Below are 23,048 nucleotides of genomic sequence, written 5' to 3' on the forward strand. Positions count from 1 at the left end.
CCACGCGCGGGCTGGATTTATAGCCAGGTCTGGGGACTCCAGGGCCCATGCTCTTAGTATTCAACAAACCCTGAGGACATCTCTGGGAGGTGGAAAACTAAGACGGTAAAACCATGTTGCAGCAGAGGAAACTGAGATTCAGACCTCAGGAGTCTCAACCCAGATCCTAACTATCCAGGTCTGCCTCGTGACACAATCGGGGTCTTACACAAATAGGAGTGGGACAGAGAATCGGGTTGATCCCGGAGGGGAGCAGTTTCTGAGGCAAGGCAGGTTCTGAGCTCTGACACCTTTACTGCACAGACCCAAGTTCAGAGCGCTCCAAGTCTATGAGGGGGCGGGGGATCCTGAGCCTGCCTGTAGGTTGACGTCATTCTTCCTAGGGGGCTGCTGCTGAGGGTACAAGGCACTTTGTGTCTTTAAGACCGTTTGGAGGCAGGCCCTAAAGCCTGAATCCGCCTGGAGCTCTCTTCCCCTTTAAGGCGCGCAGCAGGGGCGGGGTCCTGACGTCCCCTTTAAGGCGCGGTCCGCGTACGCCGGCAGAAAAGCGGCTTAAAGGCGACTCGTGGCGCGATGGCGGCGGCCCCACGCGCGTGCAGGGGACACGGGCGGCCGCTCCCGGTACTGCTGCTGCTGCTGCTGCTGGCGCTGCCGCCTTTGGGGGGCCCGCCCGGCGCCGCCGCCTACTTCCCCGAGGAGCGCTGGAGCCCTGAGTCGCCGCTGCAGGCGCCGCGAGTGCTGATCGCGCTGCTGGCGCGCAACGCGGCCCACGCGCTGCCTGCCACGCTGGGCGCGCTCGAGCGGCTGCGGCATCCGCGGGAGCGCACGGCGCTGTGGTGAGCGCGGCGCCCACCGGCTCCGCATCAGGCCTGCTGTCCCCGTCCCGGCGGGTCCACGCCGCGCCTTGCTCTCTGTCTTCGCACTGGGGAGGGCGGACCAGACCCACGCGTGCTCTCTGCTTGCTGTCTCCTTCGGGCGGGCGGGCCAGAACCGCGCCGCGCGCCCTGCTTGCTGTCCCGCATCAGAGCGGACCAGAGCTGCGTGTGCCTTCCTGCCTGCTTTCCTCCGCCGCGTTAGCACCGGCGGAACCGCGCTGAGCCCGCTGGCCCCTTTAGGGTGGGGCGAGCCACTGCTCTGCCGCCTACTGGCTTCCCTGCCCCCACTCCCATTAGGACATATCCGGGATCACCCGTGCCGCGCAGCCCGAGACTAACCCCTTAACCCACTTGGGAGCACTCACAGCTTGAAAGATGGGAAGCCTGAGAACCACCCCCCGCACTGGGGCGTTGCCGTGGCCCACATTGCACTTCTACTAACTGAACGTCTTTTCGCTCCTGCTGCCGTTTTGATCCCTGAGCCCAGCCTCAATCAGACTTCCTGCCTCCTGAGTGCTGGAGTGGGTGGGTGGGGTGCCCGGCGGCTGGCGGAGGGTAGGGGGGGAGCAGATCCTTCCTGGAAGCGGAATGGGGCAGGGCCAGGAACAAATCTGGCTGGTGACTCATTGCTTCCTACCTCAGTTTTCTCTTCTGAAAAGTGGGGATGCTAAGATAACTCTGATTGAGTTGTTTTTGAAGATGAACCAGTTAATGAGTGTGAAGCCCTTGTGCTGGGCATCAGTGACCCGAGTTGTGAATATTATAATAATAATTTTGTTCGATTTTGTTGTTATTACTGTCATCAGTGTTATTGTTGTCAACTAAAGAACAGTTCATTTCGGAGAATAGTTATCGGCTGATGGCTTCCAAATATTCCTTTTCCCTCCAGTCCAGATAATCCAAGCACTTAGTTGGTGCTTAAGAAATGTTTCTTGAATGAGTGACAGCAACCCCACTACTCACAGGAGAGAGTTGAAGAAGGCAGGACCGGACTGTGTGATATAAATGTATTTTTACTAAATTGTTCATATTTAGTAGCGAATATGGTTGTAAGATCCTAGATGCCCTAGAATACTGGCATCATGTCTAATGTGTTTTTCCAAAATGATCTTGTAAAATAGTCCCCTCTGCAACTCAGGGAAGTGGGCCCAGTCCTCACCCCCTGTGTTACAGATGAGGAAATGTCGTGGTGGGGGGCGTGTCATGCCCAGGGCTGTGTCGCTGGTGTGAGGCCCAGCTGGTGTGTGGCAGCCCTTGGGGCCTTCCTGCTGCCTGTCCTGCCTCCGTCTCCCTCACTTCACTCCCTGTCCTGCTCTGCCTACAGGGTGGCCACAGACCACAATGCAGACAACACTTCGGCAGTGCTTCGGGAGTGGCTGGTGGCTGTGAAGGGATTGTACCACTCTGTGGAGTGGCGGCCATCGGAGGAGCCCAGGTAAGCGCCAGGCCTTGCCCTGATCCCTCCTCCAGTTGGAACTTGGCTGTGTCCCTGCTCACACACCCTCTATGGCTCCCGTTGTCCCGAGACAGACCTGCCCGCCCCCTGCCTCCAGCCCCTGACGCTCCAGTCCAGCTCTGCAGCCTTTTGCACTGGCTCTGGCTACCTACCCACCTCGCCTCCAGCTTCCCCAGTGGGCCATAATCCTCCGGTTGGACTTTTACCCCCTCTATTTATTCCACCTGGAATTCCTTCATTCCCTGGGCTTTGTGGTGGACGCCTGCTGCTTTATTCCTTATCTTTCTTAGCTCAGCTGTTTACCTTCCCCATGAGCCCTTGGCTGACGTGGACTTAGTTCTTTTCGTTCTTTTAGGCTTTAGTTCTGTACCCACCCACTGCCCAAACCAGATTAGGAGTCTATGAGGACAGGCTCCCAAGTTTCTTCGACTCCCCCTCCCCTCAGAGATGGGGGCGTGTCCCTACAAGGCAGTAGAGACCCCTTTGCCCCTCACCCCTCTCCCAGCATTCTTCCCCTCTGGGTCTTTGCACACACCGTGTCCCCTACTTGGGACACACCATACCTCCGTCCTCCTCTATTTTGTCCTTGCTTCTTCCCAGCCTTCAGATCTAGCTTACACATCCCCTCCTCCGGGAGGCCCTCTCTGACTACCCGCGTTCAGCCAGCTCAAGGCCTCTCTGGGCTCCGACAGTGCCCTGTGCTTCTCCCATCACAGCTGCCTCTCCGCAGGTCCTACCCAGATGAGGAGGGCCCCAAACACTGGTCTGACTCACGCTACGAGCATGTCATGAAGTTGCGCCAGGCGGCTCTGAAATCAGCCCGGGATATGTGGGCTGATTACATCCTGGTGAGTTTCTCGGCCGCCCAACCCAGGGGTCCCCGGTGGAAGGTCTGGCGTCTCCAAGGGAAGGTGGAGCCGTGGAATTCAGAGACCAACCTTAACCCCATTTTAAAGAGGGGGAAACTGAGACTCTAAGAGGGGAAGTGAGTTATCAGAGGTGACACAGCTGGTTAGTGGAGGAGCTGGGTCTTGATCCTAGGCCACCTTGGTTCTTAATCATCAGAAATGAGTGGGTTTTTATGTCCCCCGTGGTTGGACACTTGTTCATCTCCCCTTTTATCACCATCACCAGTGATCTGATATCTCTGCCCAGTCACAGTGATGACCTCTGGGTGACTCTGAGAAGCAGGAGGATGGGGTGGGGCCTGGGGGATGTTGGTGACACTGAGCTGCTGACCCCTGACTTTCACTTCCCCCTTCTGGGCCCCTGGCAGGAAGGGGCTGGTTGAGGTTTGAGTGCAATATTGGGATGCATGCCCACAGATCACGAGTCTTCTGTGAGCTCCTTCAGCCTGGCCCCTTGACCAGGCGTGGTCCCCTCACTTGGTGTGATGGGCAGGGGGCACTGACCACTGAGCTTAACTCTCTGTAGAGGTTAAATGTAATAATGTCGGACTAACAGTGCCTATGGTGGTTTCCCATCTATGCACCAGACCCCAAGATCTTTTCCTTGTCTTAAAAAAATTGTTTTTGGCTGCGCTGTGTGCTGGCTACTCTCTAATTGCGGTGCGTGAGCTCCTCATTGCCATGGTTTCTCTCGTTGTGGAGCACAGCCTCTGGAACCCGTGGGCTTCAGTAGTTGTGGTACATTGGCTTAGTGGCTCTGTGGCATGTGGACTTGTCCTGGACCAGGGACTGAACCTGTGTCCCCTGCATTGGCAGGCAGATTCTTAGCCCCTGGGCCACCAGGAAAGTGCTGGTCTCTATCTTCTTATTTATTTTAGGCTGCGCTGGGTCTTGGTTGCTGCATGCAGGCTTTCTCTAGTTGTGGCGAGTGGGAGCTACTTTTCGTTGAGATGCACGGGCTTCTCATGGCGGTGGCGTCTCTTGTTGTGGGGCGCGGGCTCTAGGGCGCACAGGCTTAGGTAGGTGCCGTCCATGGGCTCTAGAGCTCGGGCTCAATAGCTGTGGTGCCCGGGCTTAGTTGCATGTGGGATCTTCCTGAATCAGGGATCTAACCTGTGTCTCCTACACTGGCCAGTGAATTCTTTACCGCTGAGCCACCAGGGAAGCTCTGGTCTGTACCTTCTTAATGTATCAATCAGCGTATGTCTATCAGCCACTCCCTGTGCCCTCCTCGTGCCAGGCCTGGTGGACACAGTGACGATAAGCACAAGCTGAGCCCCACCTTCCTAGCTTCCCAGGAAAGGTGAATGTGACCAGAAAGCAAACAAAACCGAACGAGGAAATATCAGAAGGCGGCCAGTGCCCTGAAAGACACTTGAGAGCGTGGTCAGCGTTCAGGGGCTCCTGTAACAAAGGGTCAACACCAAGGGGCTTACCATGATGCAAGTTTCTTGTCTCACACTTCTGGAGGCCCGCAGTCTGAAACCTAGGGGAGGGGGCTTCCTTGCCGCTTCCAGCTTCTGGAGGCTTCAGGTATTCCTTGGCTTGCGGGCAGCATCCCTGCAGTCTGTGCTTTTGTGATCACGTGATCTCTTCTTATAAAGTCACCAGTCACTGGATTTAAGGCCCACTCTAATCTAGCATGGGGGTTCCCCCGTGGCTCAGCGGTGAAAAACCTGCCTGCCGTGCAGGAGCTCCAGAGAGACAAAGGTTCGATCACTGCATTGGGAAGATCCCCTGGAGGAGGGCATGGCAACCCACTCCAGGATTCTTGCCGGGAGAGTTCCATGGACAGAGGAGCCTGGCGGGCTACCATCCATAGGGTCGCAAAGAGTCAGACACGACTGAAGCGACTTGGCATGCATGCACTAATCTAATATGGTCTTCCTGGTGGCTCAGATGGTCAAGAATCTGCCTGCAGTATGGGAGAGCCAGGTTCAATCCCTGGGTCGGGAAGATCCCCTAGAGAGGCAAATGGCAACCCACTCCAGTATTCTTGCCTGGAGACTCCCTGTGGCCAGAGGAGCCTGGCCAGCTACAGTCCACGGGATCACAGAGTCAGACAGACTGGAGACTGACCCTTTCACTAATGTAGTATGAATCCCATCTCTTTTTTAAAGTGATTATTGTTTTATTTGTTTATTTTATATTCTTTTCCATTGTGGCTTATCACAGGATACTGCACATAGTTCCCTGTGCTATACAGTGGGACCTTTTTGTTCATCTGCTGCTGCTAAGTCACTTCAGTCGTGTCCGACTCTGTGCGACCCGACACGGCAGCCCATCAGGCTCCACCGTCCCTGGGATTCATCTACTCTCTGTATAATAGTGGACATCTGCTAATCCTGTACCCCTAGCCCCTCCCACCCCCACCCCTCCCGCTGGGCAGCCGCAAGTCTGCTCTCAAAGCCTGTGAATCTGTTTCTGTTTTATGGAACAGGTTCATCGGTACGGTATTTTAGCTTCTGCATGTAAGTGATATCATACGGTGTCTGCCTTTCTCTTTCTGGCTTACCTTGCTCAGTATGATCCTCTCTAGCTGCATCCGTGTTGCTGCGCATGGCATGGTCCCATCATGTATATGCATGTCTTCTGTATCCACTCGTCTGCTGATGGACATGCGGGCTGTTTGCGTGTCCTGGCTGTTGTGAACAGTGCTGTTGTGAACAGGGAGGTGCATGTGTCTTTTTGAATTCGAGTTTCGTCTGGATATATGCCCGGATCTGGGATTGCTGGATCATACGGTCATTCTATTTTTAGTTTTCTGAGCCGTCTCCATAGTTTTCCATAGTGGCTGCACCGACTTACATTCCCACCAACAGCGTAAGAGGGATGAACTCCATCTTAATTACATCTGCAGAGACCCAGCTTCCAAATAAGGTCACAGTCACAGGTACCGGGGGTTGGGGACCTCCCTTAGGAGGGGGCCCTAGTAGAGATCTGAAGGAGCAGAGGAGCCAGCCTCAGTGGGAGCTGGGGGCCAATGTCTGAGGCAGAGCGAACAGAGCAGGAAGCAAGTCTGGGACATTCTGGGACTGGCTAGGAAGCCAATGTAGCCAGAGTGGAGTGATGGAGGGGGTGATGCTGAGGTCGTGGGTGGGGGCTGGACTGTACAGGCCAAGAGGGAGGGATGTGGCTTTTATTTTGAGGGTAATGGGGAGCCATGGAGGATGTGTGAGCAGGGGAGGGCTTGGTTCTGATTTCTGATTTTTAGAAGTTCCTGTGGCTGCCCCGGGGGCAGGGCCGATTGGGCAGGAATAGCGGCAGCAGGAGGCCAGGGTGGGCGCTGGTGTGGGGCTGTGGCTTCAGGATGTGCTCTGAGGCTGAGAGAACAGTCCCTGCTGGATGTTTGGGTGCCAGAAGGACCTCACATCCTGGCGTGAGCCTTGTGGGGAGGACAGAGCCACCTCCTGGGAGGAGGAAGGAGGTGACAGGCTCCTCCTGGGAGCCCTGTGACTTGGTGCCTTATCAGACCATTTTATAGATGGGAAAATGGAGGCTTAGAGAAGTGACAGCCTGCTGGGTGGTGTCTCAGAATCAGTGAGGGACAGAGGTGGGCTCAGACCTCCTGGCACCATCCAGCCCAGGGCCACCTTGTCTGCCTCCCTGGGTTTCGCTTTCACGGTTTGAGGTTGGCTGGTTTTCACTTTTTTCCCTCAGCAAACCTGGGTGGAACTCAGGAATCTGCTTCAGAACTCAAAGCAGCTTTTGACACACGGATGTATTTTTGTAACTGAGGGCTTTGGTAATCCATATTGGAATGTGAAATCATTTGTTGAGTGTTGTTTTTTTTTTTAATAATTTTATGCGTTTATTTGGGGCTTCCCAGATGGTGCCGTGGTAAAGAATCTGCCTGTCAATGCAGGAGACTCAAGAGATCCAGGTTCCATCTCTGGGTTGGGAAGATCCCCTGGAGGAGGAAATGGCAACACACTCCAGTATTCTTGTCTGGAAAATTCCATGGACAGAGGAACCTAGAGGGCTTCTGTCCATGCGGCTGCAAAGTCAGACATGACTGAGTACCTGAGTACATGCATTTATTTGTTGATTTTTTACTGCCCTGGGTCTTCATTGCTGCACGTGGGCTTTCTCTAGTTGCGGCCAGCAGGAGCTACTCTTCTTTGCGGAGCATGGGCTCGAGGGTGGCAGGCTCCATAGTTGTAGCACACAGGCCCAGTTACACCACGGCACGTGGACTCTTCCCAGACCAGGGATCTAACCCGCCACCCCCTGCACTGACGGGCAGATCCGCATCTACTCTCCCACCAGGGAAGTCCCTAGTGTTTGAAAATTATTATTAAAAAGCCCTCTTTCTCTTTTTTATGGATACTGTGGGTGTTACGTGTAAGAAAATACACAAGAAACAGTAAGAATTAGTTTAAGAGGAAAAAAAAACATACCTTGTAATGTCACCTCCTAGAGAGACTGACTTTCTGACTGTGTTTTTTTACTTGAGGTACAAGTCACATAACATAAAATTAGCCCTTTTCAAGTGTACAGATCAGTGGCATTTAGTACATTCATCATGCTTTGCAACCACAGCCTCTGTCTGGTTCCAAAACTAGCTTCCATCACCCCCAGGGGAAACCCAGTGCCCATGAGCAGTCACCCCCGATTCTCCCAGTCCCTGGGGACCACTGATCTGCTGAGTGTTTTTGTGTCTGGCCTGTCCAGGGCATTTCGTAAGCTATGCAGCTGACTTCCCTCAGCCTGGTGCTTTCAGAGCTCACCCGTGTTGCAGCCTGTGGCCCTGCTTCACGCCTCGTCACTGCTGAGTCATGTTCTGTGCGTGAAAGGAACACATTCTGTTTTTCCTCCGCTGATGGACCCGTGGTTGTTGCCACTGTTTGGCTTCTGTGGATAATGCTGCTAAACACGGTGAACAAATGTCCCTTCAAGTCCACGTTTCCAGTTTCCCCATTCTGTATCTCTGAGTGAGCTTGCTGTAACTCAGTGTTCCACTTGCGGAGAAACCACCAGACTGGCCGTTTTCACCGTGTGTAATTCCAAGGTCACAGATTCAAATGTCCGGAGCGGCTGGGCGGGGAATGTCACAGCACTGCACCGTCTACCCCAAGGGGCAGCCGCCTCCCACCTGCAGCTGCGCCTCGCCTTGTGGGAATGCCGTTCCCGTGTTGCTGGAGAAGGCTGGGGTTCTAGTGTTTGCTGTTTGCAGCAAATGATTCGAGCATTCTGAAAACCCTGCGTGGGTAACGGAAAGCATGTTCTGTGGACTAGATGCATTAAAAAAAACAATGAAAAACCAAGAATCCCACCTCCTGACAGCTCTCTGTAATATACTGTGATCTGTTTTCACATCCGGGTCAATAGAGAGATCCTTACCTGTGTTTTGTTGCTTGATTCTCACTTGTCTCGACTCTGTAGCCAGACAGTGGGACAGGGCCAGAGTTTCTGTAGCTGGTTCTCCACGGCTAGATTCCTGAGTCGTTCCCAGCTCGTGTGATGAACAGCTCTGCCGTGTGGCCTGACGGGGGGCACCAGCAGGCGCACACCCCACTGTGATGACGCTGTCTGTGGGTTGGTGAATTTCCTTCCAGGTTTCCACAAACGAGTGATCATCATTTTACTCCAATGTTCAAAGTGTTAAAGGAAAAAAAGAACCTTATGTAAAGATCCTATTTTTACAAAACTTTTGGTTGGCATTTAACTCACATAGAAAAAAGTGTCTTTCTCCCGGCCCCTCCCTGCAGAGGCGGCTCCTGCCCCAGCCGTCCTCCTCGTCAACCAGCGCTGCCCATCTTGAAAGTTCCCACAAATGGAGCCGTGTGGTACCCCGCTGTCACTTCCGGGGTCGCGCCAGCACTGTGCATGGGGCCTGTTTGTATTGCTTTGTGCCGTGTGGCCCATCCCTTCTCTTGCCGTGTAGTGTATTTCATCATGTGATCGTAACTCTGCTGGTGACTTAGGTCAGAGCTGTCTGTTGAGAAGCACGGGGGCTTCCAAGGCTGCGTGTGCTACTCAGGGTACCCCAGGCCCCCGGGACCCTAGCCTCGGCCACAGCTGTTCCAAGCCATGGCCCAGCCCAGGTGTCTCTGCTGGCCCACGCTGATGTCAGCCCAGGTGACTCTCCTGGCCCACACTGATGTCAGCCCAGGTGTCTCTGATGGCCCACGCTGATGTCAGCCCAGGTGACTCTGATGGCCCACGCTGATGCCATATTGGGTGTTTTGCAGTTTGTAGACGCCGACAACCTGATCCTCAACCCTGACACGCTGACCCTGCTCATCGCAGAGAACAAGACGGTGGTGGCCCCCATGTTGGATTCCCGAGCTGCGTATTCCAACTTCTGGTGTGGGATGACATCCCAGGTCAGGGGGCTGCTGGGGTAGGGCAGGGGCCTGGGGGTGGTGGGGGCTAGACAGAGCAAGTAGGGGCTGGGTTTGAAATCTAGCTTATTACCATGCTGCCTCTTCGTGACCATTTTATAAACACCATTGTGACAATCCTCAAATTAGGGGATGGTCTGCGATTGTTCCCACCTTGCCCGCTGCCCCCAGCCACCAGTACTCTGAGGCAGAAACACAAATACAGGGAGGGGGAGTGACTTGCCTATGCAAACATAGCTATGACATGGTAGTGCCAGGGCAGGACTTCAGGCATGGCTTGATCTATGTGTTCAGCCAACATTCCTCTTCCTCCCTCCCTTGAGTGACTTCATTTTCAAACTCCTGGGGAATAATTCCAGCAGCATTCAGCTAGTTCACTATGATTGAACCTTGTCCCATCTCCTTCACCTGAACCAATTACTGAAGCCATTAAAATGCCAGGCTCTGATCGTCCCACCCCAGAGTTGAGGGTGGGGTTGTAGGGAAAGCCAGACGGAGTGAGGGACAGGAGCTGGAGCAGGGCTGTGCCACCGGAAGGGGGCCAGGTGGCTAGAGCTAGGATGCTGACCTATCCTATCTCTTCCTGTCTTTTTGTTTTGAATTGATATATAATTCATAGAATATGAAGTTCACCATTTTAAAAGTGAATAATTCAGTGGTGTCTATATTTTAAAGTATTCATAGAAGTCTAAATTTATATGCTAACAATTCCAATTTGTAAAGGGTACAAGGAAGAGAGATAACAATTCCAGATTGTTCCAGAAGCTTTTAGAACTTCTAAAAGATTCCCCCTGACTTTTTTGAAGTCCCACTTCTGGTGTTTTAGTTATAAAATTAAAGAAGCTCAAGTATCTGGTCCCTTTTCAGGTTTTTAATTTTCCTTCCCAAATGCCTTTCAGATCAGAAGTATTGATCTGGGTCTGTGAGTGACTGTTTCCCTGTGTTCTCTGCCACTGCCCAGCAACTGAGGTTTGGGGGTTGGAGACTGCTTGGCCCTGCCCAGAGCTCTGCACTCAGGGGATGCCCACTACAGCCAGAAGCTGACACCTGGTCTTACCCTCCAGGTGTTCTGGGCCTCCCATTGTCCTGGTCTCCAGCCTCCCCTTTAGGGACCCCCACGCAGAACTCTGCCTCCACTCCCCGCAGGGCTACTACAAGCGCACGCCTGCCTACATCCCCATCCGCAAGCGGGAACGCCGGGGCTGCTTTGCAGTCCCCATGGTGCACTCGACCTTCCTGATCGACCTGCGGAAGGCGGCATCCAGGAACTTGGCCTTCTATCCTCCGCACCCTGACTACACCTGGTCCTTTGATGACATCATTGTTTTTGCCTTCTCCTGCAAGCAGGCAGGTGAGCCCACGGGGGATCTGCCATCATGGGGTGTCTGTCTGGTTCTTTGGGACCAATTATCAGCCCACAGAAGTTTCACAGAACCAGCACTATAGAGTACAGCGATGACTTCAGGTGCAGCTGTATCCAGGTGTTCAGGTGATATCCTCAGGACCCATTCTCTCTCCAGCCCTAGCTCTGCTGGGTGACTTCACTCCCCAGGTCTTTAAGACCTCCTTACTGATATTTCCCTATATTCTTCCAATTATCTATAGTTGAGCATAATTGCTCTCTAATTGTATACTTAGGGCAAAAAAAATTTTTTTTACGAGAAAGAGAACACTGAATGCTGACTTGTCACTTATTTTAAACATGGGTCAGCAACTCATGGCCCGTGGGCCAAATCCAGCCCACCACTTGTATTCATGTGGACACAGGCTAGAATGTCTTTTGGGTTCTAGGATCCAACTCCCGTGTGTGTGTGTTGGAGATGGGTAATTTCCCACGCCAACCAGCAATTCTAGGACACCAGCAAGGTGTCTGATAATTCAGCTCAATTCTATTTCAATTTTGACTCTGCTTGCTTGGAGATCGCATCCGATTCCACAGGTTAAGGTCTCGGGCCCACAGTACTGACCCCTCTCCTGCTTCAGATGCTGGTCACAAGTTCAAGTTGTCACCTGTATTTCTACTGCATACTCAGTTGCTCAGTTGTGTCTGACTGCGCAACCCTATGGACTGTAGCCCGCAAGGCTCCTCTGTCCATGGGATTCTCCAGGCAAGAATACTGGAGTGGGTTGCCATGCCCTCCTCCAGGGGATCTTCCCAACCCCGGGATAGAACTCACGTCTCCTGCGTGTCCTGCATACATTGCGGGTGGATTCTTTACCACTGAGCCACCAGGGAAGCCCCCATGCTTCTGACCAAATGGCTATAAATCAGAGGTTTCACAACTCCTTCCTTGGGTTCTGCTAATTTGCAAGAGCAGCTCACAGAATGCAGGAAACTCATTTACTCACTAGGTTACTATTTATTATAAAACTGTATATAATCCCAGAACAACCTGCAGGAAGAGATGCATGGGGCAAGATGTGGCGAGGGGCGCAGAGCTTCCATGCCCTTTCTGGGCACATTCTGAAGGCAGACTTGAGTTATTGAGATAGAGCAGTTTGGCCCACAAACCTAAACATTTACTATCTGGCCCTTTAATGAAGGGCTTCCCTGGTAGCTCAGCAATAAAGAATCCATTTGCAATGCAGGAGCCTCAGGAGATGTAGGTTCAATCCCTGTGTTGGGAAGATCCCCTCGAAAGAGGGCATGGCAACCACTCCGGTATTCTTGCCTGGAGAATCCCATGGACAGAGGAGCCTGATGGACTACAGTCCATGGGGTCACAAAGAGTGAGACGCAACTGAAGCGACTTAGCACCCACACACCTTGAATGAAAATCATTTTCGTTGGGATCATCACTTTAAAAAAATATATATTTGTTGTAAAGTTTTAAACCATTCAAAAAAATGTTTTAGCTATTCAGAGGAGGACAAACACAGACAGAGGTAATGATATTCATGGTTTGTCCGACTGCATCTCATTTCTGTGCATAAATGTGAGTATTTGCTGTCCACCCACCGTTCTGTGGTTTGCTTTGTCATGGAAGCCTGCAGGGACTGTCAGTACCCATGCAAGGTGGAGTTTTTTTTTGTCTTCTCGCCTGGCACTGTGAACCCCTCTTCTGACTCCAGTTCCCAGATGGAGTGCTGGGGTGGCCTCTGCTGGTTGCTGGGAACAGCTGGACCCATTTATGCCCCAGCCCCACCCTGGGCAGTGAGGCTAATGCTGCTGCTCAGAAGCTGCCTCCGCGGCCTTACTGCTCTGTGTTCAATTCTCATCGTTGTTTGCTTGGCCCCAGAGGTCCAGATGTACGTCTGCAACAAGGAAGTGTATGGCTTTCTGCCGGTGCCACTGCGGTCACACAGCACCCTCCAGGATGAGGCCGAGAGCTTCATGCACGTGCAGCTGGAGGTCATGGGTGAGTCTGTGCGCACCACCCCAGGAGGGCCACATTGTCTCCCTCTCCCCACCATCTCTCATCTATCCGTGAACACTGATTGAGTGTCTGTTGGGCATCAGTCTTTTTGCCAGGCACTGAGAATCCAGTGTGAACAGTTGTCCCCACTCTTATGGCTTGCAAGCAGCTATGCATGGCACGCTTGGGGAAATCAGGGTGAGCTTTCTGGTGGGGGTGGCATTAAGATGCAGGGTGAGTTAGCTGGAAGGGAGATTGCAGCCGGAGGGAGCAGCACGTGCAGGAGCTGGGCAGCTGGAGGGGCTGTGAGCTCAGAAAACAGGCAAGGTTGGTGGGGCAGAAGGGGTACAGAGCCAGCAGGCAGGGCCACGGTGGGGGCATCAGACATTGGACTTAGGAGTAGGTCTTGTCCCCAGGGGTAGGCAGGAGCCGTGGAGGGTGTGGGAGCACGGGAGGTAGGAGGTTTCACTGATGACCCTGCGTGCATGGCCGGGTCAGCCATTTCATCACCCATGCCCCTGCCAGCCCCCAGACCCACTGTTTGTTTAATGTTTATCTTATCGGACACTTTCTTTTATTTGAATACACTTTGAAAAGGAAACTTTAATATGTATTTTTACTGTGGTTACAAGCTGATGTCTTTCTAATGCATATACAAATAAATCCATAGGCTATTATGTTAGCACCTGTACCTCTGGTGAGGTGGGCTGAGTGCGCAGGGCTGAGTCACCATTGAGGCTGCTTGAGGAAGGGGCCTCTCCCCCAGCTGGGGAGTCTCTGAAGCAACCAGACAATGGAGCAACATCCTCTTCTGTGGGGGCCTGGCCCTGTGCTGAGCACCCACTTCCCTGTGAAGGCCTGTGAAGCAGCACAGCGATTCCTTCCACTGCACAGAGAGAGGATTGGAGGGCCAGGCCCCTGTCCCGGGGCTCAGTCCTCATCACCCCGTCCATTTCTAGAAGGTTCTGTCTATGGCTCCCCCTTGTGGTTGAAGATGGAATGACACTCTGCTCTCTGGAGGGGGCTTTGGGGTCTTCCCTGGTGGTTCAGATTGTAAAGAATCTGCCTGCAATGCGGGAGACCCGGGTTCGATCCCTGGGTCAGGAAGATCCCCTGGAGAAAAGAATGGCTACCCACTCCAATATTCTTGCCTGGAGAATTCTATGAACAGAGGAGCCTGGCGGGCCACAGTCCACAGGGGTCACAAAGAGTCAGACACAACTGAGCGACTAACACTTAACACTTTGGGTCTTCTGAGATAACACCTGGAGGCTGCAAGGTCACCAGGGCAAAGACCCCCCCCACCCCGCCCCCAACACCCAAGTGTCTGTCCCATGCGGTTGTCCAGGCCCAGCATGGCAACCCCACCATAGTCACAAGAGGTGGGTCTCTGCTTATTGCCAACTCCTTTCTGTGACTGGGCCCTGAGAAGCTTCTCTGTGGCTACTATCAATGGTCCTAGTTTAAATTTTCATATATATTCTTGTTTCTGGTTAGGAAACCGTTCACTCCACTGTTATAAACTCACACACAACAGAGGCATGAATATTTTCCTGTTTGAGGGCTCGAGCAGATCACGCAGGACAGATAGAAGGAGGGGGTCTGGAAGTTTCAGATATTTGTGCAAATCCTTCTTCACAGTTCTTGTGAAAACCATCTTTTCTCTCTACCTGTGTGTGGGTACCTGGTCCCAGGCTATGCATGTGATTTTACATGTGTTCAAAGATCTTTCTTACAATAAAATTTCAAGCTTACAGAAAACCTCGGAGAGATGCCCTCTGTTTATGGGGAATCCAGCAACTTGCTTCCTTCCCTGCCTGCTCATGGGGTGTCTTTCCCAGTTGGCCCCATACACTTGGCTCAGTTTAAGGGCTGTTCTCTGAGTTTTAGCACACAGAGCAGTAACGGGTCATGGGTGTGCAGTGTGATGATTGTTTTATATCCCTTTATATCCAGATGCAGACCAAGCCCTGACCCTCCCCAGTGTCCCCACTGAATCTACCAGCTGACTGGCTTTCCCATTTTGTGCTTCACATCAGTGGAATCACACCGTGTGCTGCTCAAGTGTGGTGTCGTCCACGCAGTGTCCCTGTCTGCTGCCACTGGCTGCTGAGTGTGGCTGTGACTCATTCCCTTGCCTTGCTGTCTCGTACTCCATGTAGATGTTCAGCTACAGATTTATGTACTCTTGGCTGTGCCATATGTCACTTCACCCATCTTCTCTGGGGCATGTAGGGCATTTCTTGTTTGCCAGCATTGCAGAGAGTTCTAGACATGCTTCTGTGGGTGCAAAGTTAGGAGATACCTACAAGATTGCTCTCACTTCTTACATCAGGAGTCCCCAAGAACATGTTCAGGTTGGATAATCCACTAGAAGTACTCAGAGCTGAAGCTATTAAACTCACAATTTATTACAGCAAAAAGACACAAATTGCCATCTTGGCAAAGGGAAAAGGCGTGTGGGGCAGCGTCCAGGAGCATTCCAAGCACAGGGACTCCTGGGGTCCGTTCTCTGTGGAGTCGCGTGGACAGTGCTTGCTTCTCCCAGCACCAGCGCGTGACAACACGCATGGTGTACTTCCAGCCAGGCTGCTCCCCGAGCCTCTGCGTCCAGGGCTTTTGCTGGGGCTCTTACAGATACAGCTGACTGCCACGTGGCTGACCCCCATCTCCAGTCACTGTAGAGACTGAGCCAAGACCCCCACCCTAAATTACACTGTTGGCATAGATACCCACTATAGCCCAAGGCCTGAAATAAAGATATTTCCAAGGTCTTCAACTACCCAGGAGCAGAGAGCAAAGGCCAGACTGCTCTGTGGTCAAGTTTAATCCTTCACCCTATAATAGGTCTAGCAATGTTACAATTTTTTTTTTCTTTGACTTCGTCTGGTGTTAGTTGCAGCCTGTGGGATCTTCCACGGTAGCTCACGGGCTTTGTAGTTGCCCGTGTGCCAGCTTAGTTGCCCCGAGCATGTGGGATCTTAGTTTCCCGACTAGGGATTGAACCTGCATCCCCTGCACAGGAAGGCGGATTCTTAGCTACTGGACGACAGGGGAAGTCCCTAGGGGTGTTGCATTTTTCTGTCACTGTGACATAGCTGCATTGCCTTGTTCTTTCTGGACCTTAATATGTTCCATTTCCCCAGAACTGATAAGACAGGATAAAGAGATACCTCCACTTCCCACAGGCAGATCCTTCCCACACGTACACCCCAAGGAGGCAGGCGGAGACTGAGAAAGAGAGGGAAAGTGCTTTGCAGCCGGATTCTCAGATCCCAAAGCCTTGCCCTTTTGGGTCCCAAGGTCCCCTGAGGATGGCAGCAGGTGGCAGGGAGCTGTGATGGGTCCCGAATAGGAAGAAGCCCCAGGGTGCAGTGTCCCTAGAGGAGGAGGCCCAGGCTGCGAGGTGGGAGGCTCCGGGTGGACTCTGGGCCTCACCCAGGCCTCTCCCAGACAGAGGGGCCTGTGTCTGCCCTGCTAGCTCACACGGGGCCTTTGTTCTTGCGGAGGTGGATGCTACACTCACTGGCATGCTGGGCTTTTCTGGGCCTCAGCAGGCTCACAGTCCCCTGTGGATCTATTCCTTCTATGGGAAACCATCAGGGATGGGCCGAGACAGGGCCCTGGGGATGTGGTTTGAGCACTGCCCACAGCAGCTAAAAGGGGAGTGATCATGACCACCCTGAGCTTCGTAGCATCCCTGGGCTTGGAGGTGTGTCACTCCAGTCACACGGCACCAGCTCCCTGTGCATCTTCACCCCATGTGCCCTCCATGGAGGTCTCTGTGTCCAGATTTCCCATTTTTATAAGGACCCCAATCATACTGATTACATGCCACGTGTATATGTTAGTGGCTCAGTCGTGTCTGACACTTTGTGACCCCATGGACTGCAGCTCTGTCCATGGGATTCTCCAGGCAAGACTACTGGAGTGGGTAGCCATTCCCTTCCCCGGGGGATCTTCCTGACCGAAGGATCAAACCTGTCTCCTGCACTGCAGGCAGATTCTTTACCGCCTGGGCTACCAGGAACGCCCATATTGATTAGAGCCCACCACCCTAATGACCTCATTAAAGATCCTATTTGTAGATAAGGTCACCTTCTGAGGTACTGGGGATCAAGATGCCAGCATATCTTTGGAGGGCGGACACAATTTAACCCAAAATAACATGTGATTTCATGGGATCGTCTCATGATAGAAACCTCTGAGAGGTTTTTTAGTCCACTTTCAAGATTGAGGGAAGGAGGAGAAGGGGGCGACAGAGGATGAGATGGTTGGATGGCATCCCCAACTCTAGGCATGAGTTTGAGCAAACTCTGGGAGATGGTGAAGGACCGGGAAGCCTGGTGTGCTGCAGTTCATGGGGTCGCAAAGAGTCGGACATGGCTGAGCGACTGAACAACAGCACAGATGAGGAATGTAATTCCTTTGCTTGTTTTATGAGTTTGTGCCTAGCTCCTTGTTGGGTGCCAGGGAGCCAACGTGGGTGGGTGGACCTGGTGTCCCTCTGGTGGAGCTCATGGGAGATAATCAGAGAATTGGGACTTAGAGCAGAATGAGGCTTTGCGGAATGAGGCTTTGATGGAAGGCCGGGTGCTGTGGGGGCCTCCAGAGAGGTACCTGACTCAGCCTGGGGAGGCCAGGAGACTCCTGTTGGTGCATCGCCCCCTACCCCAAGAAGACATCTTAGCTGGTAACTCAGGGAAAGGAAACAAGGGAGGAACAGGGTTTCAGCAGAGGCACAGCATGTGCAAAGGTCCAGAGGCAGGAAGAGGGGATGGGTAAGTCTGGAGCAGTGCCAACAGCCAGAGTGGGTAAGAGGCAGAGGAGAGAGACTGGCACTGCTTCTGTGGGCAGGGCTGGGTCAGGCAGGGTCTCTAGCATCAGGCTGAGGAGCCCGGGGTGACACGGAGCCATGCAGAGGTTGGGGAGGGGGCATCAGGAGCGAGGCTGGAGCCCTCCGTCTCCATGACCGCCTGGTGACCCCTCGGCTTTGCTGCCCCCCCAGTGAAGCACCCACCCTCGGAGCCCTCGCGGTTCATCTCAGTGCCTACCAAGACGCCAGACAAGATGGGCTTTGACGAGGTAGGCCGGGCCTTCCCTCGGGGTGGGGGCCGGGGGCCAGCCCAGAGGGTACAACAGAGGCTGTGGGCCGCAGGTCTTCATGATCAACCTGAAGCGGCGGCAGGACCGGCGGGAACGCATGCTGCGGGCCCTGGAAGAGCAGGAGATAGCGTGCCGGCTGGTGGAGGCTGTGGACGGCAAGTGAGTTGAGCCCTGCCTGGAGAGGGGCGGCGCCGCGGGTGGGTATAGACCACCCTGATGGCCGCGGAGGCGGCGTGGGTCTGACGCTGGCTGGGTACGCTGGATGGGTACGCATGGGTATAGGCCACACCCAGGCAGGCCACATCCGGTCCGGGATGGGGTGGGGGAGGGTGGGGGAGGGTGGGGGAGGGTGGGGGAGGGAGGCTCACTGGTGGGATTGTGGATAGATACAGTCTTCCTCTGCCCCCCACCCCTCCACACTTGCAGAGCCATGAACACCAGCCAGGTGGAGGCTCTGGGCATCCAGATGCTGCCAGGCTACCGGGACCCCTACCATGGGCGGCCCCTCACCAAGGGCGAACTGGGCTGCTTCCTCAGCCACTATAACATCTGGAAGGAGGTACGTCTGGCAGGGGGTCAGGACCCTCCTTAGCCCTTGTTTTTATTTAAAAACATCTTATGTATTATGATTTTTATGTATTTGGCTGCATCTAGTCCTAATTGCAGCACTCAGAATCTTCCCTTCACGTGGGGGCTTTTCCTTGCAGCTGGGGGATTCTCCAGTTGCGGCACTTGGAGTCTCTAGTTGGGGCTCGCAGGCTTAGTTGTCTCACGGCATGCCGTATCTTAGTTCCCCGACCAGGGATCAAACCCGTGTCCCCCTGCTTTGCAAGGCAGATTCTTAACCACTGGACCACCAGGGAAGTCCCCTCCTCGGGCTTCTTAACAGCTCAGGGAGGGAATCCCCTGCACCCCAGGCAGGCTTCCAAAACCACTGCAGGACACTCAGCCTCTCTTCTTGGGTGAATGTGGCCCCTGAACCCCAGGTGGGGCAGCTGCCATCCTCCCACTGTGCAGATGTGAGTCCTGAGTCTGAGGAGGGGTGAGCCTGACTCTAGAAACGGTGGGGTCTGAGGCCCTGGACCTCCAAGTGAAGCCTCTTCATACCCAGCCACTGTCAAGTATCTAGAGTCTGGGCACCGTGCTCAGAGCTTACTAATTGGAGCACCAGCCATGGTGATGTTAACTAATGTACACCCCACACATTGGTATCCCATTAGCCACAGAGGCTCATCAGACACCCTGGGAGGGAAAGGTTATGATGGGCGAGGATGCCAGATGGGGCTTCGAACCTGGAGCCATCCAACTTGAGGTCAGATTTGGTATTTGAGGCAGTGCATTCTCGCCCAGGTTGCTCTCTTTTTCTGACATTGATCATGGAAGGTACGGGGCAAAGGCTGCGGTGTCCAGGCAGCTATGGAGCCAGAGGGGATCCAGGTTCAAGTCCAGCCCTGCCTCTGAGCGGGGTGAGCTCTGTGAGCAAGGAAGGCATTTCCCAATCTCAGCCTCGTTTTCCCAGATGAAGAAGATAGAGTCTTCTTCAGTCGTGAAGCTTATCAAGTTCATTAGTTCACGGAAGATTTGTCAAGTACTGACTGCGTGCCCAGCCTGGTGCTGGTCCAGGGGACACGACAGCCCCCAAGACACACCCAGCTCCCCACAGGGGATTCACAGCCCTGGGAGCTGGGGAAACTGATGCTAAACCACAGAGAAATGACTAACGTTGAAATGAGTGAGAGGCACCTACAGGAGAGGTCCAGGGTTATGAATCGTCCTCAACTAGCTGCTTTGGGTGATGGTCACGAAGGATCTCTTTAGTTGACATTGGAACTGAGGCCAGCAGGGTGAGAGGGATCCTGCCTGCTGCTGCATGGGAGAATGGGTACTCTGTATCAAAGGCACAGGGCAGGCCCAGGCCCAGGCCCTGGGGTGGGAAGGGGCAGCCAGGCTGAGGCTGTGGAATCTGCTTCCAAGTTGTAAGGAGAAGGTTTTGGCCAAGAGGTAGATCTGAACTTCTGGTGGTGTGTGTGTGTGTGTTTTGCTTTTTTCCTGGTGCCCCAGACCTCTGAAGCAGAACTGGCTTTGGGGTCAGGCCTGGGCTTGATTTGTCCAGGATCTCAGTGGGCCTCCTCCCTCAGGTTGTGGACCGCGGGCTGCAGAAATCACTCGTGTTTGAGGATGACCTACGCTTCGAGATCTTCTTCAAGAGGCGACTGATGAACCTTATGCAGGATGTGGAGCGGGAGGGTCTGGACTGGGACCTCATGTGAGTCGGGCCTGCGTGGTGGCCTGGAGACTAGCTCTGAGGGCCTTTGCAGGTTAATAGGTTGGGTCTTGTGGGAGGTTGGCAGGAGGACTCATACTTGACCTGGAAGTCGGGGGTCTTGGAAGCCTGCCAGCTCTTTCTCAGGGCTTGGAGACTTGACTGGGGCCTTCCTCTTACTTAGCCAGTGTGGCTAAGATTTAACCTGGAACCCTGTGGGTGTGGCTAAAGGACTTGGGGGTGTGGCCTGGGTGGGTGTGGTCAAGGCTTGGGAGCAGGGCGGAGCCTTTGGTGCCGAGTGTGGGGTGTGGCCAAGGGAGCCTGGGTCTTAGACCAGTACTAGGTGGAGGGTGGCCAACGTATTTCCAGAACAGTCTCATGTAGGTGGGTTGGTTCATCCCACCCTGCTTCCCCCCGCTGCTGTGCAGAGCCCTGATCCAGGTTCTGAGCCTCAGACTCACCAGAGTGTCATTAAAATGAGTAGTAATGGGTCCCCTTCACTCCTGACCGCTTCACCTGAACCCACCACCTTGCTCACCCGTCCCACTGCCCGCTGAACCCAGAGAAGCTTCCTTCTCAGTCCCACTCTCCTCCTTGTGGGCCCTAGACCTCTGTGGGCCTGTTCTCACCCAGTCCAGTCACACCAGCTTCCTCAGTGCTCCCCAGCTCCCCCTACCCCAGGGTCTGACAGCGGCTCAGTGGCTCCCTGCGTTAGCACTCTTGGGCAGGTAGACAGGCGGAGGGTGACAGAGCCCCCATTCTGCACCCCAGCTACGTGGGCCGGAAGCGGATGCAGGTGGAGCACCCTGAGAAGGCTGTGCCCCGCGTGAGGAACCTGGTGGAGGCCGACTACTCGTACTGGACCCTGGCCTACGTGATCTCCCTGCAAGGCGCCCGCAAGCTGCTGGCTGCCCGGCCGCTCTCCAAAATGCTGCCGGTGGACGAGTTCTTGCCAGTCATGTTCGACAAGCACCCAGTGTGAGAGGGGGCAGCAGTGGGCAAGGGGAGCTGGGGTCTTGCTGTGCAGCTGGCCTGGGTAGGGGGGGGTGAGGCTCGCGGGCCCCAGGAGGGGGCTTCTCTACCGCTTCCTTCATGAGTCCCCTTCGCCACGCATTTCTGTCTCCATCTGCCTCACCCCCACCCCGCTCCTCCCCTGCAGGTCTGAATACAAGGCCCACTTCTCCCCTCGGGACCTGCGCGCCTTCTCCGTGGAGCCCCTGCTCATCTACCCCACGCACTACACAGGGGACGACGGGTACGTGAGCGACACAGAGACCTCAGTCGTGTGGAACAACGAGCACGTCAAGACCGACTGGGACCGCGCCAAGTCCCAGAAGATGCGGGAACAGCAGGCCCTGAGCCGCGAGGCCAAGAACTCCGACGTGCTCCAGTCCCCGCTGGACAGTGCCGCCCGGGATGAGCTCTGAGAGCTCTGAGGGGCGGTGGCCGTGGAGCCAAAGCAGCAGTCGCTGGCCTGGCCCCCACACGCCCACTGGGGACGGCGGGGCCCCTGTGGCCCCTGGCAGGCCCCGGAGGGCTCCCCGCACAGGGCAGCGTCCAGCCGGCTCTTGCTCAGCAATCACGTGCACGCAGGCAGCATTAATGGAGTGCCTACTGTATGCCAGGCGGACTGGGTGGGAACTGTTCATCTCTGGGTGCACCCAACACTTGGATTGGTCACAGGGTGCCAGGTTCCCTTGCTCTGGCAGTGAATGAGGTTTGATTACTCCCTCCATCAGTGATGGAGTCAGTCATCAAGCGTTATCGATCCCCCGTCAAGAATCACGCCCTAGTGATACACATTCACTGTTTCAATTCATGCGAGTATTTATTGAGTGCCTACTGTATGCAAGGCACCATCCCAGGCTCTGGGACAAGTGAGGCAGACTTCCACTTATTTGAACACATACTGAACACCGACTTTGTGCCCGGTACTTGTGACACAAAAGCTCTTACTGACTCGGTGCATTTATGGAGTGCCTGCTGTGTGCCGGGAGCTGAGCGTGGTGCTAGGGCTGAAGATAATCAAGGTGCTTTTCACTCTAATTGGTTTCTTCTCCACACATCCAGAGAGCATCTTCTGCAGTAGTGATGCAGAAAGCAGGATGACAACTGTTCAGTCACCATTTGATACCCCCACAGAGATAGATGAGTCCTTCCATTTCTTCATGCAGCAAGCACTTATTGAGTGCCTGCTGTGTGCCTGACCTCGCGGGCTCCCGGTGGGGCTGAGTTTGACTCCTCTGGTGCACCACCCCCGTCACCTGGAATGTGTGTATATAACATCCCCCCCACCACTGCCCAGGAGCAGGGGTGACTCTTCCCTCAAGAGGGAGAGCCACGTGTTTCCGTGACCCCATGTCCTCTTGCAACGCTCCCCTAGACCCAGCCCCCCTGGAGGGGGTGAGGACGCCCCTGTCCTCGGTTGCTTGGCTGCCCTGCCCTGCATCTCAGGTGTGGTCTACCTGCTTGATGGCATTCTTTTGTCCAAGCCTCTGGTGGGATCATGTGTTTGGGGCCTCGGACGGGCTCCGCTGCACTGGGGCGCTCTCCATGGCCTGGGCAGGACGTCCCCCAGCACAGCCTGGAGGACTCACCGTGCCTTCAAGCCTGAGACGAATGTCAGAACCGGCCAGCAGTGCCTTGTCCTCTGAGGGGTAACTAACTGCTGTCCCGGTCAGGTCCTGGATAACTTGCTTATTTTTTTATTAAATGTTCCTGGTTGGGTTTTCACATA

General features: G+C 54.3%; 1 protein-coding gene across 1 annotated transcript; it reads left to right on the top strand.

The window, feature by feature from the left end:
- The first annotated feature begins 503 nt into the window (after nucleotides 1-503).
- COLGALT1 (collagen beta(1-O)galactosyltransferase 1) lies at nucleotides 504-23,048 on the top strand. The gene is made up of 12 exons (XM_027548206.1): nucleotides 504-836; nucleotides 2,200-2,310; nucleotides 3,062-3,179; nucleotides 9,434-9,568; nucleotides 10,733-10,937; nucleotides 12,826-12,945; nucleotides 17,951-18,027; nucleotides 18,101-18,207; nucleotides 18,475-18,607; nucleotides 20,187-20,314; nucleotides 21,083-21,289; nucleotides 21,471-23,048. Exons 1-12 carry the CDS (start codon nucleotides 574-576, stop codon nucleotides 21,736-21,738), a joined length of 1,872 nt encoding a protein of 623 aa, XP_027404007.1. The 5' UTR covers nucleotides 504-573; the 3' UTR covers nucleotides 21,739-23,048.

The sequence above is a fragment of the Bos indicus x Bos taurus genome, chromosome 7 (genome assembly GCF_003369695.1).
Source record: "Bos indicus x Bos taurus breed Angus x Brahman F1 hybrid chromosome 7, Bos_hybrid_MaternalHap_v2.0, whole genome shotgun sequence".
Lineage (NCBI taxonomy): Eukaryota > Metazoa > Chordata > Mammalia > Artiodactyla > Bovidae > Bos > Bos indicus x Bos taurus.

Excerpts from the sequence above, each read along its gene's own strand:
- COLGALT1 (XM_027548206.1), top strand. The coding sequence starts at position 574 with ATGGCGGCGGCCCCACGCGCGTGCAGGGGACACGGGCGGCCGCTCCCG. Across the intron at positions 837-2,199 it reads CGGGAGCGCACGGCGCTGTG|GGTGGCCACAGACCACAATG; the intron begins GTGAGCGCGGCG and ends CTCTGCCTACAG. Across the intron at positions 2,311-3,061 it reads CGGCCATCGGAGGAGCCCAG|GTCCTACCCAGATGAGGAGG; the intron begins GTAAGCGCCAGG and ends GCCTCTCCGCAG.